The sequence below is a fragment of the Scyliorhinus torazame genome, chromosome 2, assembly GCF_047496885.1.
Source record: "Scyliorhinus torazame isolate Kashiwa2021f chromosome 2, sScyTor2.1, whole genome shotgun sequence".
Lineage (NCBI taxonomy): Eukaryota > Metazoa > Chordata > Chondrichthyes > Carcharhiniformes > Scyliorhinidae > Scyliorhinus > Scyliorhinus torazame.
In genome coordinates, this window is record NC_092708.1 from 143,308,029 (window position 1) to 143,328,884 (window position 20,856).

The following is a 20,856-nucleotide window of genomic DNA, read 5'->3' on the forward strand; positions in this document are numbered from 1 at the left end:
CATACATGAGCAAGAGCAGCATAGGGCATCGTGATTAGTGTTCTTACAGGGAACAGATCAGTCCAAGGGAGAGTTGTTGAGGAGTCTTGTAGCTGTGGGGAAGAAGCTGTTCCTATGTCTGGATGTGCGAGTCTTCAGATTTCTGTACCTTCTGCCTGATGGTAGGGTCTGGAAGAAGGCAATGCCTGGGTGGGAGGGGTCTCTGATAATGCTGTCAACCTTCCTGAGGCAATAAGAGGTGTATTCAGAATCAATGTGAGGGTGGCAAGTTTGTGTGATGCACTGGGCCGAGTTCACCACAGTCTGCAATTTCTTGCGATCTTGGACTGAGCAGTTGCCATACCAAGCTGTGATGCAGCCCGATAGGATGCTCTCTATCACACATCTGTAGACGTTTGTGAGAGTCGGTGCAGACATGCCAAATTTCTTTAGCTCCGCAGGAAGTAGAGACGTTGTTTGGCTTTCTTGACTGTTGCATCAACGTGAGTGGACCAGGACAGACTGTTGTTCATGGTGACCCACAGGAACCTAAAGCTATCGACCATCTCCACTGGTCTGCACCCTCCCCGCCAGGAAGAGTGGGATTGTGTCCCACCTAAGCAGATCCTTTCAACTTCTCCACCAGGCTGGTCAGGTTCCACTTGTGGATCCATGTCCAGTCATGGGCAATTTGAATCCCAACATAGCGTAATTTGTTTTGTGCCTGTTTAAATGGCAATCCCTCCAGTCTGCCCCTCTCCCTCACAGGTTCACCGGGAAGATCTCACTTTTGCTCAGGTTGAGTTTGTGGCCCGAGAAGGTTCCAAACTCTTTCATGCTGCTTTGTGGGCCTGCAACGTAGAGTAGCAGGTAAACGGCATAGAGCAAAACTCTGTGCTCTCTATCTCCTCTCCGGATTCCCTTCTAATTCTTTGCCGCTGAGTGCAATCGCTAGTGGTTCCAACGCTGCTAGAGCCACCAGCAGCGGGGACAGCAGGCATCCCTGCCTCTTGCGTCTCTGCATCTGGAAGTACTTAGAGCAGGTGGTGTACAGGAGTTTCACCCAGGTGGTGATCCCCGTTCCAAGCCCGAACCGCTCCAGTACCTCTATGTGATACTTCCATTCGACTCAGTCAAAGGCCTTTTCTGTGGCCAGGAGATGATCACCTCTGCTGTTCTCTCCCTGGATGGGGTCATTGTCACATTCAGGTGCTTAATGTTCGCTGTTAGCTGTCTACCCTTAACAAAGCCTGTTTGATCTTCTGCCAACACATCTGTTACGCAGTTCTCCAGTCGCTTGACTAGGATTTCGGCGGGTATTTTCACCTGTGTTGAACAGCAAATTGGGTCTGCAGTTTCTTGGGTATCAACGAGATTGAGGCTTGTGCTCGCGTAGGTGGCAGGGTGCCCCTCGCTAGTGAGACTGTGAACATCTCCCACAAGTACGGGGCCTGTGCCATTGCAAATCTTTTGTAGAAGTCCACCGAGAATCCATCTGGTCTGGGCACCTTCCCTGCTTGCATGGAGTTGATGCTCTCCATGTCTTCTCCCAGTTCTAATGATGCTTCCTGCCCCCGTTTCCTATCTTCCCCCACAACAGGCACGTCCAGTCCATTGAGGAACTGCTCCAAGCCCAAGTCCCCTTCGGGAGGGAGTGGTGTGGGGGGGGGGGGGCTCAGAAGCGTACAGCCCCTGGTAGAAGGCCTCAAATGTGTTGTTGACCTTTTCTGGCACCACTACCAGTTTGCCCCTGGTGTTCCTTCATGGCTGCCTGCTTCCTCAGTTGGTGGTAAAAGTCCACACATGCTCCAGGCGGCTGGCTTTGTCTCCGTGTTTGTACCGGGTCCCCTGTGCCTGGCAGAGCTGGTGCACAGCTTTCCTTGTGGAGAGCAGGTCAGAGTCCATTTGTAGCTTTTTCCTCTCCGCCAGGAGCTCTACGGTCGGGGCCTCTGAGTTTTGCTGGTCTATCTCCAATATGGAGTCGATTAGCTGTTGCCTAGCCATCCTCTCTTCCCTATCTCTTCGTGCTTTGTAAGCAATAATTTCACCCCTGATCATAGGCCTCAGCACCTCCAGAGCGTGGAGGGCGAGACCTCCCCCTTCCGGTTGTTAGTAATATCCTCATCTATGGCCTGTGATATTTTCTCGCAGCAAACCTTGTTGGCCAGGATGGCCCTGGGTGGGTGAACCCCCATGGGTCCACTTCCCCCATCTGCTCCACGAATATGTCAAGTTCTTTTGCCATAATTGAGGTCCTGCCTATTTTGGAGTTCGACCTGCCTGTCTGCGGTCCTGTACACAGTTAAAGTCCCCCCCCCCCCACAATAAGTCGGTGTGCGTCGACATCAGGGATTTCACCCATGGTCTTCTTTATAAATTCCATGTCATCCCAGTTGGGCGTGTACACGTTCACCTGGACTACTGGTACCCATTGAGGACACCGCTGACCATGATGTTAAGTGCCTCTGGGTCCGTAACTGTCCTCATTGCAGTAAACATCGCCCTCTTATTTAACAACATGGCTAACCCCCTTGCTCTCATCCTGTAGCAGGACTGGTAGGTCTGTCCACCCAGCCCTTCCTTACCCGCAGTCGGTCCTTTTCCGTCGGGTCCATCTCTTGGAGGAAGCCTATGTCAGCTTGCATACAAAGTCTCTGGATCTTTTCACTGGACTGTTAAGTCCCATGACATTCCAGGTGACTATTCTGATGAGGGGTTCTTCCCGTATTCAAAGCGAGGCAGTGCGGTCCCGAACAAAGGGCAAGATTCTCTGTTTCTGAGGCGAAGTGTTGATGCCAGCGGAGCATGTGTGGACTTTTACGACAGAAAAATCGGCACCACATGTGCACCGATTCCAATACCATTAATGGGCTAGCACCGGCGCCACATGGAATTCTACAATCAATTCCACTAAAAACGGTGCCGTATTCGTCATCCGTGATTGGCACTCATGAGGCTGACAAGCCGTAGCTGCACATAAACGATCTTTCCCCCCATACACACCGGCCCAGCCAGTAAGATGGTTGGAAGGAGACCGTGCCTGGGCGCAGGTGGCAGAGGCAGTCAACGCCGTGGGCAACGTCGTCCGGAACGGAATCCAGCGCAGGCAAAAACTGCATGACCTCCTCAGCGCCGCCAGGGTGATTTGGCAGCACTGTGCCCTTGGCACTAATCCGGCCCCTCCCCCCATGGGGCATGGCCGAATCCCCACCCTGCCCCAAATGCCAGCACCCATGCCAGCTGCACAACCGCCGGTAGCGGGAGAAGACCGGACGGGGACTACCAGACCTGCGGCCCCTCACCGTGGCCGGCAGAGGGCCCTGAACGTGACCGGTTGTCCAGAGGAAAGGGAGATTGCCGTGGTGGAGTGCGGCCACGGGCAAGGACGTGAGACCCTGCTGAGTTGCGGTTCCCCATGACACGTGTGTTGAGACTCCCTCACCCCCACACCACACTCATGACACGTGTGTCAAGAAGTGAGGTATGAGTTTGGGATATGGTGTCTGTGCCCCTGCCCCCACCCCAAAGATCAGTGAACCTGGAGGCAACCAGAGCATCTCCTGCGCGTTGGCCTTGGCGCACACGTCGTGTGGCCTCCCGTGCCTGCCACAATCCCATGTCTTGCTCATTCTCCCCTGCCCTGCATCCTCCTCGTCAGATGAGGCCTGCCCTTCCTCCTCATCCCGCTCCTCCAGCACTTCGCCCCTCTGCTGTGCCATATGGGCAGCACGGTAGCATAGTGGTTAGCACAGTTGCTTCACAGCTCCAGGGTCCCAGTTTCGATTCCCGGCTTGGGTCACTGTCTATGCGGAGTCTGCACTTTCTCCCCGCGTCTGCCTGGGTTTCCTCCGGATGCTCCGGTTACTTCCCACAGTCCAAAGATGTGCAGGTTAGGTGGATTGGCCATGCTAAATTGCTCTTCATGTTCAAAAGGGTTGGGTTGGGTGGGGTTACTGGGTTACGGGGAGGGTGGAGGTGTGGACTTGGGTAGGGTGCTCTTTCCAAGGGCCGGTGCAGACTCAATGGGCCAAATGGTCTCTTTCAGCAGTGTAAATTCTAGGGTTCTATGTTGTGGAGTATGCAGCAGGTCGTCAACCCAGGGCCCCTCCAGAGCAGTCCAGGCACCTGAACTGCATCTTCAGGATGCCGAAGCACCGCTCAATCACAGTACTGGTCGCTGTCATTGTAGCGGGTCTCTGCGTCGGTCTGTGGCCTCTGGATAGGTGTCATTGGCCATGGCTGCAGCGGGAAACACCTGTCACCCAGGAGTCAGCCCATCAGCTGGGCGGGGGGGGTACTCCTCGAACATATCAGGGATCGGCGAGTGTGCCAGGATGAAGATGTCGTGCACATTGCCCTGGTATCGGGCGCAGAGGTGTACGATGCACAGCTGATAGTCACAGGCCAGCTGAACCTTCATTGAGTGGTACCGCTTTCGCTTTGTGTACAGCAGCCTCTTATCCTCAGGTGCCCGTAGGGCGATATGCATCCCGTCTGTCGCACCCGATATTTGTGAACCCCACTGCTTGGGCATCCTGGTTGACTCGGTCCACATCGAAATGGATGTATTGATGAACCTTTGCACCGAGCACTGTGAGATCTTGGACATGTCCTCACTTGGCGCCTGGAAGGGCCCATGGCGTAAAAGTTCAGGGTGACCTTCACCTTAATGGTCACAGGGAGCAGGTATCCTCCCCCATAACTCTGCGGTGCCAGGTGTGCCATCATATGGCAGATGTGTCGCGCTGTCTCTCTGCTCAGCCAGAGTCTTCAAAGGCATGCCCGGTCCGGCAGGTCCTCGAATGTCAGGTGCTGCGGTTTGGTGGGCTACAAGGTGGCCCCGGTTGCAGTGTGGGCTCTTCCCCCACATGTTCCCTCCCCCCACTCTCACTCTTTCTCTAGCGGGGGCCGGCACCGTGAGGGCCTCAGGCCTTAGCGCCTGTCCCTGATGCCAGTTCGGTACCGTTGGCTAGCATTGCCCTCGCTGGGGGCAGTGGCCCTGGGTGGTTCGCCGGTGGGTGGCGTCCGGAAGGGCGGGGGTGGGTGTAGCCAGCCATACGGCCAGTGTCAATGTGTAGAACCAGGGGCCGAGGTGGGTGGTCAGTGGGTGCGCAGCAAGATGGCCGTTGTAATGGCGGTCGGTGCCTAGGCACCACCCCAGGCCCGTGGGGGGGTCACCCCCGGCTACTCGTCCTGTTCCCCCCCTCCCCCGGTTCTGGCAGGGTCCTCCCCACCCCAGCCAGCACGGCCAGTGACCGGGCCAGCAGCCCGCAGACACTCCTTCCCCTGTCTTACCACTTCTCCCTCTCTCTCAGCAACCACCACGCCAGGTTCACAATTTTTAAAACCACAAGTGAACCGTGCCGTCGGGAAATCGGCCACTCGGTGTCGGAGAATACTGGTTCAGGCCTGCTAATGATATGCAAACGGCGTTTAAACGCCGCCCGGCACATTTACGGCATTTTCGGACTGCCGGAGAATCGCGATTTGGCATCAAACCGATTTTGGCGTGGAAGGCTATTCTCTGCCCAATCGCGTTTGCCGATTTTGGCGTAGGCCAACAGAGAATCCCGCGTAAATACAGTTGATACAGTCCCTTCGGGTAATCTTCTCACCACTGTCTTTGCTGGTGTTTTCCCAGCCTGTTTTACTGGACAAATTTATCCGTGTCCGCAGTGGTCGTGAAGGAAAGCTCCCTCCCTGGAATCATAGATTATCATAGAATTTACAGTGCAGAAGGAGGCCATTCGGCCCATCGAGTCTGCACCGGCTCTTAGAAAGAGCACCCTACCCAAGGTCAACAACTCCACCCTATCCCCATAACCCCACCCAACACTAAGGGCAATTTTGGACACTAAGGGCAATTTATCATGGCCAATCCACCTAACCTGCACATCTTTGGACTGTGGGAGGAAACCGGAGCACCCGGAGGAAACCCACGCACACATGGGGAGGATGTGCAGACTCCGCACAGACAGTGACCCAAGCCGGAATCGAACCTGGGACCCTGGAGCTGTGAAGCAATTGTGCTATTCACAATGCTACCGTGCTGCCCTAATGTGACCCAAAGTTTAGCCAGGTACAGCATGCCAAATTTTACTTTGCTTTCGGCCAGTTGAACTCCACCCGCACATGGCCAGGTCTGCCCCAATGTCCTGATAAATCCTGATCTGCTACCGTTCCAAGTTTACGGGTCTTTGTTTGCCTTGCCCAGCGCAGGATTCTTTCCTGATTCTGGTACCGATGCATCTTGGCGATTATCGCCCTCCGCTTCTCTCAGGCCTTGGGTTTCGGCCAAAGTGACCGGTGGGCTCTGTCTATTTCTGGCGGGTTGGGGAAGCTGTCCCTTCCCACCAGGTTTCCCAGCATCGGGGCCACATAATCTGTGGGGAACCTGCTTTTGATCCCTTCTGACAGGCCCACTATTTTTCAGTTTTGGCACCATGACCGGTTCTCTTGGTCCTCTCTTTTCCCCTTCAGACTTTCTGCGTAGCGACCAACCTCGCTATTCCGTTACCCGGACAGCGATCGGGTCGCTCTGGTCTGTTGAGGCTTTTTCTAGTTCTTTGATGGTGCTCCCCTGGGTCTCCAGTCGCCTCTCTGCCTTGTCCTGGGCCACCTGCATGGTTGCCAGGGCCTCCGTGACCGCCACCTTGACTGCAGCTTGGATATCGACCTTTGTCTCTTCCCTGTGTTCTCTTTGTTCCCTGGAGAGGAACTTCCTCCATCCGCCCTCTGGTGAGGCTGCACCCAGTGTGTGGCTTGTTGATCCTTCTCCTTCGGGTGTGGCTGGCGCTTCATCGCCTCGTGCGTCTGCTGTCTTGGCCATTTGTTTCTCCTGGTTTCTTCCATTTCTTTTTTAAAATAAATTTAGAGGACCCCATTATTTTTTTTCCAATTAAGGGGCAATTTAGCGTGGCCAATCCACCTAACCTGCACATCTTTTTGGGTTGTGGAGGTGAAACCCGCGCAGATACGGGGAGAATGTGCAAAGTTCACACAGACAGTGACCCGGGGCCAGGATTGAACCCGGGTCCACAGCATCTTAGGCAGCAATGCTAACCACTGTGCCACCCTTCCGATTCTTGTCTCATTATGGCTTCTGGAGTTACTGTTGTTTAGCATCCTCTCTTGTGCTATTGTTCAATAGGGGATACATTTATCCCTGTTTTAGCGGGCTATTTTGGGTAAAAGAGCCTATTTTCGGGTTCTTTGGAGGAGAGCCACCTGATGTGTGACTACTCAGCACATCCCCGTCATCGGATGTCTGCTGGAAATCATTCTGAATGCCAGTTTAAATTGTCATTTGGAAACGCACGGATTAATCACCAAAAGTCAGCATACATTTATTCAGGGAAAGTTGTGTCTAACTAGCTTGCTTGAATTTTTTGAGGAGTTAATAAGGAGGGTCGATGAGGGTAGCTCATTTAATGCAGTCTACATGAATTTTAGCAAGGCTTTTGACAAGGACCCATGTGGTAGACGGGTAGAAAAGTAAAAGCCCTTGGGGACCAAGTGCAAAATAGGATCTAAAATTCATTCAGTTACAGGAAGCAAAAGGTAATAGTCAACTGCTGTTTTTGTAAAGGAAAGGCTGTTTCCAGCATGCTTCCCCATGGCTCAGCACTTTGCCCCCTGCTGAGTGCAACCTAAGAGCTACTCTGCAACAAGTGTTAAGCAGATGCCAGAGTATGTCCACAGTGTGTCTCATAACCAAGGTCCATGCCAAGGTCCTACAAAAGGACCCAATCTCAACACAGCCAACCCCTTTCACCACCCACCCTCACCCCGCATCTCCCAACCCAGGAACCACCCTCCAGCCATCACTCACCTGTATCACTCTCATGTGGCCTGGTTCCTTCGATGATCCTAGGCCTTGGTGCCTGATTAACATTTAATTCAATGGACTTTTCCAAAAAGAAATGACATGGGGTTCTGATGAGACCCCTTTCATCTACATTAAATTCTGTCCATGGAATCAATGCAGAGTAGTCTGAGGTAATACATTTGGGGAGCACAAACAAGACAAGGGAATACATGATAAATAGTAGGAAATTGAGAAGTGTAAAGGAACAGAGAGACTTTTGAGTGCACGTCCACATGTCACTGGAGTTAGCAGAACAGGCATATAAAGTGGTTAAGAAGGCATGCGAGATGCTTTCTTTTATTAGCTGAGGCATCAAATGTGAGAGCAAAGAAACAAACTGGGCAAACGATAATTAGACTACAGTTAGTGTGCTGATCTGTTCACTATAGTAGGAGAAAAAAATGTTCACAAGAGAGAGTACAAATTTAGAATTTTAGCTATGATGAAAGATTGGATTGTCTGAGGTTTTTTTTGGAACAGAGGAAAATGAGAGGAGATACAATTGAGGTACATAACATTTTGAGGAACTTAGATAGGATAGACTTATATGACTCATTAGAGAGATTGAAAACCATTAAAGGACTTAGTAAAAGTGTTAGAGGGGAGTTAAGAGTGTTCTTTTACCCAGAGAGTGGTGGGGCTATGGAATTCACTACCATAAAGAACGGCAGATGCAAAAACCTTAATTGCATCTAAAGATACATGGGTATGCACTTCACTGTCATAACCTCTAAGGCTATAGTATAGGCTATAGACCTAGATCTCAAAAGTTGGATTAAGCCTGTTTTTGGCTGACACAAAGGTGATGGGCCAAATGGCCGCATTGTTGCTAAAATTTCTATGATTTTATGAACAACTATATCATACATGGATGCAAATGGTGCAATCATTTGCTAAACCCAGACAGGGCTTCCCTCTTTCCCTACTTTTGTTTGCCTTGGCAATAGAGCGTCTCTCTATGCCATCGAGGGCCTCTGGTCAATGAAGGGCTATTTGTCATGATGGCGTGGAGCATCAGGTATCGCTTTATGCAGATGACCCTACTTCTGTACAATACGGACCCAACTCCCTCCATAGATGGCATAATTAAGACGCTTAATACATTTGGCTCCTTCTCTGGTTATTAATTGAATGGCTAGGGAAATTGCAAATGCACTAGTGATAATTTACCAAACTGCACTAGACTCTGGGGTGGTCCCGGCAGATTGGAAATTAGCAAACGTGACACCACTGTTTAAAAAAGGAGGTAGGCAGAAAGCGGGTAATTATAGGCCAGTGAGCTTAACTTCGGTAGTCAGGAAGATGCTGGAATCTATCATCAAGGAAGAAATAGCGAGGCATCTGGATGGAAATTGTCTCATTGGGCAGACGCAGCATGGGTTCATAAAGGGCAGGTCGTGCCTAACTAATTTAGTGGAATTTTTTGAGGACATTACCAGTGCGGTAGATAACGGGGAGCCAATGGATGTGGTATATCTGGATTTCCAGAAAGCCTTTGACAAGGTGCCACACAAAAGGTTGCTGCATAAGATAAAGATGCATGGCATTAAGGGGAAAGTAGTAGCATGGATAGAGGATTGGTTAATTAATGGAAAGCAAAGAGTGGGGATTAATGGATGTTTCTCTGGTTGGCAATCAGTAGCTAGTGGTGTCCCTCAGGGATCAGTGTTGGGCCCACAATTGTTCACAATTTACATTGATGATTTGGAGTTGGAGACCAAGGGCAATGTGTCCAAGTTTACAGACGACACTAAGATGAGTGGTAAAGCAAAAAGTGCAGAGGGTACTGGAAGTCTGCAGAGGGATTTGGATCGGCTAAGTGAATGGGCTAGTGTCTGGCAGATGGAATACAATGTTGACAAATGTGAGGTTATCCATTTTGGTAGGAATAACAGCAAAAGAGATTATTATTTCAATGATAAAATATTAAAACATGCTGCTGTGCAGAGAGACCTGGGTGTGCTAGTGCATGAGTCACAAAAAGTTTGGTTTACAGGTGCAACAGGTGATTAAGAAGACAAATGGAATTTTGTCCTTCATTGCTAGAGGGATGGAGTTTAAGACTAGGGAGGTTATGCTGGAATTGTATAAGGTGTTAGTGAGGCCACACCTGGAGTATTGTGTTCAGTTTTGGTCTCCTTACTTTAGAAAGTACGTACTGGCACTGGAGGGTGAGCAGAGGAGATTCATTAGGTTAATCCCAGAGCTGAAGGGGTTGGATTACGAGGAGAGGTTGAGTAGACTGGGACTGTACTTGTTGGAATTTAGAAGGATGAGGGGGGATCTTATTGAAACATATAAAATTATGAAGGGAATAGATAGATGCGGGCAGGTTGTTTCCACTGGTGGGTGAAAGCAGAGCTAGGGGGCATTGCCTCAAAATAAGGGGAAGTAGATTTAGGACTGAGTTTAGGAGGAACTTCTTCACCCAAAGGGTTGTAAATCTATGGAATTCCTTGCCCAGTGAAGCAGGAGAGGCTCCTTCATAAAAGTTTTTAAGATCAAGATAGATAGTTTTTTGAAGAATAAAGGGATTAAGGGTTATGGTGTTCGGGCCGGAAAGTGGAGCTGAGTCCACAAAAGATCAGCCATGATCTCATTGAATGGTGGAGCATGCTCGAGGGACCAGATGGCTCCTTGTTCTTATGTTCTTCTTATGAATCTAGCCCCCACCCCCCACCCTCCCCCCTCCTGTTAGAAGAGCTCAGTTAAGCTCTTTACCCTTCCACCTTTCTGATTCCAGTTTCCGTTATTTGGATGGTTCGTGTGGCCCATAACTGGGCCTCACTTCATAAGTTAAACTACTCAAGCCTGATTAATTGCGTTAGAGTAGATCTACAGAGGTGAAACAACCACAGTCTCCGGGCAGGATCCAACCAATTAAAACGAATGTACTCCCTACGCTTTTCTTTTTCTTTCAATATATCTCCTTTTTTTGCCCAAATCCTTTTTTATTAAGGTTAACAAATTGATTTCTGCTTTTGATTTGGGCAGGTAAGAATCTCAAAATCCACAGTGTTCTCTCCAAAGATATAGGCGGGCTTGGCCCTCCCAAATTTATTGTTTTATTATTGGGCTGCTAACATCCAAAAAACCTTGCGATGGATTAGTGATCCTGATTCAATTTGGGGCCAAATGGCGGCTCACTTGTTTACTACCTCTACTCTTCATGCTATAATTACCGCACCATGCACTTCTCTCCTGATGGATTTTCCTCAAACCCAATGGGGTCTCCTCCCTTAGGATTTGGAAACAGTTTTGGCAGCACTTTAAGCTGCTTTCTCTGTCTTCTTTAGCCCCTATTTGTAAACATCACTTCTTCTTATCTTCTGCTTTGAACCCTTCATTAAATCTTAGAAGGCAAAGCTACTTGAACATTTTGGGGACGTATTTGTAGAGGGGAGGTTGGCCAGTTTTAGGAAGCTGGCTGACAAATTTCAGTTGCACAATTCTAGCTGGTTTTGTTATTTTCATATTTGTGACTTTTCCCGTAAGGTTTTCCCTTCCTTTCCTTTGGCCCCATCCACCACCTTGCTGAAGAAGTTTTTATCCTTGGCTCAACCTGGCGAGCGGTCTATTTCAGACCTATATGGTTATATTCTTTTGTTGGATCCCGCCCCATTGGATGGGGTGAGAGTGAGATGGGAGAGTGAGCTGGGTCCTATGCTTACTGATGAGGCTTCGAGGGAGGCCCTCTTGTGCTTAGTTGAGTTTGATTCAGTTTAAGGTGTTACTCAGGATGCACTTGACCAAGGCAAGGATGAGTGGGTTTTTCCCCAAAATAGGAGGGCAGATGTGAACGGTGTTCGCTTGTCCCAGCTAACCACACACAGGTGTTTTGGTCCTGCCCCAAACTTGTCAGCTTCTGGGTTTTCTTTTTTAACATTTTATCGGAGATTCTTCGGGGGCTCGAAATCCATGCCTATTAATGGCCATATTTGGGGTCTCAGATTCACTGCCGTTTCACTCTAGGGTGGGGGCAGATGTTGTCGCCTTTGCCTGACTGATAGCACTAAGGTGAATACTGCTTAGCTGGAGGTCTCCCAACCCGCTCAGTGCTTCTGCCTGTTTGGGCGATTAATGTATCCTGCACTTAGAGAAAACTAAATATACCATCAGGGGTGAGTTCTACCTGAGCTGGCAACCTTTAATTTCCTATTTTAAGGATCTAGATACCGTCAGCTGTTAGGGAGTTTAGTTATAGTGCTTAAGTTTTAGTTTGTGTCTTTGTTGTAGATTCATTTGTAATTTTTGACTTTGTACTCTGTGTCTTTGTTGGTTGATTCCTTGTTATTTTGTTATTATGTAAAACCTCAATGAATATACTTTAAAAAAAATAATTTGCTAAACAGTGAGAGATTGAAATTCTGAGTGTACCGTTCTGTCAGTGAAGTGGAACTCCTGCCTTCCCTGGATGCTGGTGAGCATCCCATTCCAAATCGCAGGAAGGAGAACATTCAAAAGCTCCAGTGAGAAGCCGACATCTGTAAGCTGCTAACAATCAGTGGCTAGAAATATAGTTGCATAATGACACTTCATTGAGGCACACGTGAGGCTCAGAAGAGCCAAATAAGAAGATCAATTAAAGTTTAAGAATGCTCATAAGACAGTGTATTGTTATTTTTTTCAGCAGTAATCGACTGACTCTGGGATCAATTGCCTCTGCTGAGTACAATGCTGGAGCTTTACAAAGCCCATTGGAGCCCTCACCCACTCTCAGCAAATCAAATTTCTGTTGCGTCTAATAGGGACATAAATGGATCAATTCCCAGGGTATCCCTAGGAGTCCATACCCAGACTTCCTCCTCTTGAATTGAGAGAGGATGATCAGTAAACTTATTGGATTCCCTGCAGATGGAATTTAGATCAGAAGTTAACAGGCAGGAAACACAGTAGAACTGATTTCAAGCCTAAATTTCCAATGAACTTTTCACCCTCTCCGGCTCTAGGAAGTTTAGCCTCACCTTTAATGGGTTGGCTTTTAACCTATCTGAGAAAGAGTTATCAGCTTGTGTTAAATTTATTACAAGATTTTTACTAACGCTCATGGGTAATTTCATCAGGTGTTTATAGAGTTGAGCACATTATTAAAGATGTGATTACAGGACACTTGGAAAATTACAACATGGTTAGGAAGAGTCAACATAGCTTTATGAAAGAGAAATCATGTTTGAAAATCTATTAGACTTTCTTGAAGGTAGATAAAGGTGAACCAGTGGATTTAGTATAATTTGATTTTCAGAAGGCATTCACTAAAGCGCCACACAAGAGCTTATTGTACAAAGTTAAGGCACGTGTTGAGGGTGATATATTAGTTTAAATGGCGAATGGATGAAAACAAAGACGAGGAATAAATGGGTGACTAGCTTTCGCTGACTGCAGCCAATCAGTCAGACAAGCAATATAAGATTATCTCTTCAAGTGATCTCAGTATGGAAGTTACACATCTTAGATAGTGCAGTGGTAGTGGAATAAAATGGAGCAAGATCCAAACAGCCAATTTTGAATGGTGACTGAGGCAACTGCATTTTCTGCCGACCCAAAACTTGGCCCATGAGCCGAGCATACAGATTAATTAAATGTCAGTAGCATGTCAGCTGTGATCATGGGTCATTAAGCCCTATATATGTAGTGGTTAAAAGATTTAATTGGCCCTCTGACCAAAGGGAGGTGTCTGATTTTTTTTGGGGTGTTGGATGTATGAGGGTTGCTAATGCCAGTTTTTGCCTAAGATACACTCATATGGTGAGAGAGAAGTAAACAAACTGACTCCAGATACTGTGGTAAGGTCAATAATGGTGATAGCCAGTACCTGCTCTGCCTTTCTTATGCTGACAGAATAGGACAAAAGAAGTCTAGCATGGATCATGCAAAATATTACACCACAACAATGCCATGTATTGTATGGTCATTGATGCATAAAGTTGGAATTTATCTAATAACATGAGAAAATGTTCTTACCTTGTGATGACAAGGCAACCATCGAACTTGCTGCCTTAATTGGAATGCCTTTAGACAGACTCTGCACTGCTGACCGGGCACAAGTAGTTTGCTTCGCTCTTTCACTATTAACAAGGGTAAAGTCAGCACTACATGCCCTGGCACAGTGCTGGATCTATTCCTTTGAACAGATAAACAACGTGTTACACAATAAATAAGTTGAGTGAAATTACTGAACAAATATCCTGCACCTGTTCATTTTAAGAAACTGTGTTTACATTCACTGAAGTATTACGTAAGTAATGGGATTGCTGTTATGAAGTGAACATTCCAAATTCAAAAGATGATAATGAGTTTTAGCCCTAATCATTTTGCTCCTGCATCAGGGGTGGAAAAATGGGATATTTTCCAATTGATCCAGTGAATGGTTTTACAATGCTGCATTATTGATGTCCTTTATCAGAATTCTTATAAAATTTGGGGGAACTGATCCATCATTGGCTTGAATCACTTTCTGTACAATATTATTAGGGCCAAGCTTTGGATCGCCAATCGCGACTGCTTGGTTTATCTTATTAGCTCACCACATTTTCAATGCTGCTGCTGTTTTGGACAAACCGCTTCTTCACTTGGACTTTCATTAAAAAAAGACAAAAGAGCATGCCAATTGTGTTCTGGTGAAGAGCACTTCAACTTATTTTACCTTTAGTGGATTAAACATGGAGTGTCATGACAGCCTGAAAACTACTTACCTATCCAATTGCTGAAGTACATCATAGTCATTGGGAAGGATCTCTCTATTCATTAGATCATTGATAACTGCTAATGGCAAAGGCAGGCCGGAAACCTGTTGTAGTGGTTTCCAACGCTGATTCCTTTTCTAAAATAATTTTAAAAAATCAAACATTTCTGGTGATTAGAACATAAGAACATAAAAACATAAGAACTAGGAGCAGGAGGAGGCTATCTGGCCCCTCGAGCCTCCTCCACAATTCAAGAAGATCATGGCTGATCTTTTTGTGGACTCAGTTCCACTTATTCGCCCACTCATGTACATTTTATTCCTTCACTGTTCTAAAATCTACCTACCTTTGCCTTAAAAACATTTAACGAGGCAGTCTTAACTGCTTCACTGGGCAGGGAATTCCACAGATTCACGACTCTCTGGGTGAAGACGTTCCTCCTTAACTCAGTCCTAAATCTGCTCCCCCTTATTTTGAGGCTATGCCCCCTAGTTCTAGTTTCACCCGTCAGTGGAAACAACCTCCCTGCTTCTAGCCTACCTATTCCCTTTATAAGTTTATGTATTTCTATAAAAAACCCTCATTCTTCCAAATTCCAATGAGTACAATACCAGACTGCCTAGTCTCTCCTCATAAGCTAATCCTCTCAACTCCGGAATCAACCTAGTGAATCTCCTCTGCACATCCTCCAGTGCTAGTACATCCTATCTCAAGTATGGAGACCAAAACTAAACACAGTACTCCAGGTGTGGCCGCACCAGCACCATTTACAGCTGCAACATAACCGCCCTGATTTTAAACTTCATCTCTCTAGCAATGAAGGATAAAATTCCATTTGCCTTCTTAATTACTTGTTGCACCTGAAAACCAACTATTTGTCATTCATGCACAAGGAGGACACCCAGGTCCCTCTGCACAGCAGCATGTGCAATTTTTAAACTATTTAAATAATAGTCCATTTTGCTATTATTCCTATCAAAATGGATGACCTCACATTTATCAATATTGAACTCCATTTGCCAGACCCTTCACCACTCACTTAAACAATCTATATCCCTCTGCAGGCTTTCAGGGCGGGATTCTCCGGCCGGAACCACCCTGCGACTGGAAAATCCCGCCCGAGGTCAGTGGATTTCTCCATTCATAGAATCATAGACATTACAGTGCTGAGAGGAGGCCATTCAGCCCATCGAGTCTGCACCGGCCACTGGAAAGAGAACACTATTTAAGCTCATGCCCCCACCCTATCCCTGTAACCCAGTAACCCCTGTTATGGGCGAGGCGTTTTCAGAACCCCAAAATGTATCATGGAGTTCAACTAACCTCTCCCTTTAATGTATTTGTTGCTTTTCCTAGCACACGGCTTTTTCCCTAGGTGTGATATTACAATTATGGACACGTGGGTTTTTAAACACAAAACACTGGTTATTCCATGAACTCAACTTAACATCTTAAATAAACATTGGATCTCTTAACACCCCTTACTTCAAAGATAACTCAGAAAATATTGCAACAGTAAATAACTCCTTAAAATGTTCCTTCAAACTTCCAAGAGACTTAACACCTTTAAACAGTACCACATCAGGTTAAAGGATATATATATTTTCTGTAGAATGGCAGTGTTATATTAGCTTGGTTGCCTTCAGCTCCAGCAAAACAGCCAGGCACTTTTTAGCTGCTCTCAGCAAAAACAGCCAGGCACTTTTCAAACTGAAACTAAAAACCTGCAAAATGGCTGAACTGAGCTGAGCTCCAGCCACTCTATGACATCACTGTTTTCTTAAAGGTACATTGCTTAAACATCCAGTTCTTAAAGGCACTCTCGCATGACACCTCCCCCCAAGAAAAAACAAACCCATCAACTTCAAGATGGTTTCATTTTTCACTTTTGCACCATCCACTAAGAAATGCACACAGTAAATATACATTTTCATTTAAAGAAAACAACACACGCAAACAGGTATAATAATATAGTCCATTTTTCTTTGTTCTTCTTCCTCCAACCGAAATCCTTCTCGATTGACAGTCTCTTTGAACAAAGTCTCTGCACGATTTATCCATTCCTCTACTCCTTGGCATTACTCTTTAGAATCAGATAATTTAGTTCAATCTGACCACAGAGTCCCTTGCAATTCTCCAATACAGGAACATTAGTGAACACAGCTTTCAGGCAGTCAAATGCCTGTTGAAAGTTCGCTGTCCATTGACATTTTTTAGGCTTCTTTAGCAAGTCCATCAGTGGAGTAATCACGCCACAAAACCTTTGCACAACTGTTCGATCAAATTCATTCATGCCAGGAGATCGCATTATCTCCCTTCGTCTTGAGGATATCGGAAACTCCGCAAGGAAATTGATTCGGGCTTCTCCAAATTCACTTTTGGCTAGGTTCATCGCCAAATCCACCTCCTGAAGTCAATCGAAGAACTCCATACGATGTTTTAAATGTTCTTTCCATGTCTGGAAGTTGGAAATAAAAGCAGATTGTCCCACTTTCTCAAGGCAATCCTTCAAACGTGAGATAGGATAAGAGTCCGTTCTTGTAACTGCATTCACCTTTCTATAGTCCACACACAACTGTTGGGTACCGTCTGGTTTAGGTACCATCATTATGGGTGAGCTCCATTGGCAGCAACCCACTTCAAGTATGCCATTCCTCAGCATACTCTCAATATCTCTGTTAACCTGTGCCAATTTCAAAGGATTAAATCTATATGGATGTTGTTTGATAGGAACAGCATTTCCCACATCTACATCATGTATAGCCATTTTAGTACTTCCCAATTTATCTCCACAAACTTGCCCATGTGATACCAATAACTCTTTCAGGTCAGTTCGCTTTTCTTCTGGAAGGTAACTTAACAATTTATCCCAATTTTTAAGAACATCCTCATTTTCCAATTCAATTTGAGGTATGTCAACTTCACGGTCATCTGGATTTGGTTTGTTACTTTGAGTTAGAATCATTAAAACCTCCTTTTTCTCTCCTTCCCTTTCAAAGTACCCTTTAAGCTATTCACATGACACACTCGGTGAGTCTTCCTTCTATCTGGTGTTTTTACCACATAGTTCACCTCACTTAACTTCCTTTCAATCTGATACGGTCCACAAAATCTAGTTTTTAAAGGCTCCCCTATCACTGGTAACAACACTAAAACTTTATCCCCACAGGCAAAACTACGAACTTTGGACTTCTTGTCCGCCACCCATTTCATCACATTTTGTGCACTTTCAAATGTTGTCTAGCCAATTCACTTGCTCTATTTAATCGTTCCCTAAAATTTGACACGTAATCCAATAGTGTAATTTCCGATTTCTCACCCACCCATTTTTCCTTAATCAATGTAAGTGGTCCTCTTACCTCATGACCAAAAATTAGTTCAAAGGACTAAATTTGGTAGACTCTTTAGGTACATCCCTAATTGCAAACAATACGAATGTGATTCCTTTATCCCAATCCTCTGGATAATCTTGACAATACGCCCTCAACATTGTCTTTAATGTCTGATGCCACCTTTCTAAAGCTCCCTGTGATTCTGGATGGTACAAAGTTGATTTAAATTGTTTTATTCCTAAGGTATCCATAACTTCTTTGAATAACTTTGAAGTAAAATTTGTTCCTTGATCTGATTGAATTTCTGTGGTAGTCCATATCTAGTAAAGAATTTAAGTAACTCCTCCACAATCCTTTAAGCTGTAATATTACGTACCAGAATGGCCTCTGGAAACCTACTAGACACATCCATTACAGTCAAAAGATATTGATTCCCCTTTTTGTTTCGGAAGCGGTCCTACACAATTGATTAGGACCCTTGTAAAAGGTTCCTCTAATGCTGGAATGGGTATTAAGGGCGCTGGTTTTATCACTACTTGAGGTTTCCCTATCACTTGACATGTGTGACGTGATTGATAAAATTTAACTACATCTTTATGTAGTCCAGACCAATAAAAATGTTTCTGGATTTTAGATTGAGTTTTCCTTATTCCCAAATGACCTCCCACTGGTACCTCATGTGCAACTCGCAACACCTCCTTTCTCTACCCTACCGGCAATATTACTTGATGAACCTCTGCCCACTTTTCATCCGCCTGCATATGTACAGGTCTCCATTTTCTCATCAAGACATCATTTTTACGGTAATAACACTCTGGTATACTCTCAGATTCCTCTTCAGTATATTCTTTCTGATATATCCGTTTTATTGCTACATCTTTCTGTTGTAACTCCGCTAATTTTCCTGAACTAAAGATATCCGCCTCATCCTCCATCTGTTCTTGTTCTTTTTCAACCATCTGATCAAAAGTTGTTTCTGATAATTGCACTTCAACTTCATCTTCACTCTTTGATTTCTCCTCTTGTCTTAACCTGTGACTTTGCGACCTTGTTACTACACAATCCGGACAAATCCCAGGATATTCGGCCTTCAACACTTCAGTTGTCTGATTTTCCACTGGCTTATCAACCACAGTAAGCATCACTCCCACCTGCGATCCAGCTATATCATTACCCAAGATAAACTGTATTCCTGGACAAGATAGTTTATCTATTACTCCTACTACCACTTCACCACTCTTCACTGGACTTTCCAACCTTACCTTATATAATGGAACGCTACTCCTCTCACCCTGAATTCCACATATCACCACCTTTTCTGGCAACATTCTTCCCAAACTACATAATTCCTCATCTCTTACCATTAAAGATTGACTAGCCCCTGTATCTCTTAAAATAATGACTTCTTTACCTGCTCCTCCTGATACACATGAGTAAACTTTACCCACACAAGTAAATTCTTTAAAGACATCTGGCACCTTCTTAACAATTACTTCTTGAACAGGCTGTACAATCGTTTGCACCTCCTTCGCTTCCCTTGGGCTTTCCTTTACCATGCTAACAAACCCCACTGTCTTATCCTGTTTTACCACATCAGCCTTCCCAGTGCTTTTCTTCAACCACCAACACTGTGACTTTACATGGCCTAGTTTATTACAGTGAAAACATTTGAAACTTTTCATTTCTTTTCCACCCTCCTGGATTTCTTTTTTAATCTGAGGTACACCCTCCTTATTATCTCCCATCAGATCACCTTTACCTTTGCCGCTTGAGTATTTCTCATGTCCCCAGTTTCTATCCCTCACCGGCTGAAACTGATGTTGGAAACCAATCTTTGATTTATGAACTAATTCATAATCATCTGCCATTTCCGCTGCTACTATCGCAGTTTTAACCCTCTGTTCTTCCACATGAGTTCTCACTACATCAGGAATTGAATTTTTAAACTCCTCCAAAAGTATAATTTCTCTGAGAGCTTCATACGTTTGGTCTATTTTCAAAGACCTTATCCACCTATCAAAATTACTCTGTTTGAGCCTTTCAAACTCCATGTATGTTTGATCAAATTCTTTCCATAAATTTCTAAACCTTTGTCTGTAAGCTTTCAGGCACTAGCTCATATGTTAAGATGGATTTCTTCACCTCCTCATACGTTCCAGATACCTCATCCGGTCGTGATGCAAACACTTCACTAGCTCTACCTACCAGCTTTGTTTGAATCAGTAACACCCACATGTCCTGTGGCCATTTCATTTGTTTAGAAACCTTCTCAAATGAAATGAAAAAGGCTTCCACTTCCTTTTTGTCAAACCTTGGCAATGCTTGGACATATTTAAATAGATTCCCACCAAGCCTTCGACTATGACGCTCTTTCTCACTATCCTCAGCACTATCATCCAACTGTACATTTCTCTGTATGTCTGCCAATTTTAACTGATTGTCATGTTTCATGGCCATTTTCTGAAGATCAAACTCCCTCTCTTTATCTTTTTCCCTGATCTGTATCTCCCTTTCTTTTTCTTTTTGTTCTGCTAGGGCTAATCTTTCTTTTCTCCTTCTCTCTCCGTTTCTTTTTCCTCTCTCTCTCTCTTTCTCTTTCCTCTCTCTCTCTTTCTTTTTCCTCTCTCTCACTCTCGTATGCCAGCCGCTTTAATTCTTTCTCATGTTCCATTTGTTTAATTTGCAACTGAAGTTTTGCCATTTCCAATGAGTCAAACTCTATCTCAGGCAACTTTAAATGCTTAACCACCGCCATAATTACCTCATCTTTTCGCATTTTGTCAGGTAATGTTAACTGCAATGTTCTTGCCAAATCTAACAGTCTGCGTTTCGTTTCTGTCTGTAAACTTCTAAGCATCAGAAAGAGCCATTGTTCACAACACTCTCCCCACTGAAACTAAAATACCACACCGGAAAAGTAACAATCCTTCACTATCTTTAAGTTCACAAAAGCTAATCCAATAGATCGACTTTTATCCCGGACGAGCCCCCAATT

At 45.6% G+C, this 20,856-nt stretch overlaps 1 protein-coding gene across 2 annotated transcripts in view; it reads right to left on the minus strand.

Moving 5' to 3' along the window:
* The window catches only part of zswim2 (zinc finger, SWIM-type containing 2), a 129,700-nt gene that overhangs the window by 13,881 nt on the left and 94,963 nt on the right, over positions 1 to 20,856 (minus strand). For both annotated transcript variants that reach the window (XM_072477852.1, XM_072477861.1), the window contains exons 8-9: positions 14,539 to 14,666; positions 13,808 to 13,967 (exon numbers count right to left, since the gene is read on the minus strand). In XM_072477852.1, the coding sequence (XP_072333953.1) occupies positions 13,808 to 13,967; positions 14,539 to 14,666 (288 nt within the window). The remainder of the gene's footprint in view (positions 1 to 13,807; positions 13,968 to 14,538; positions 14,667 to 20,856) is intronic.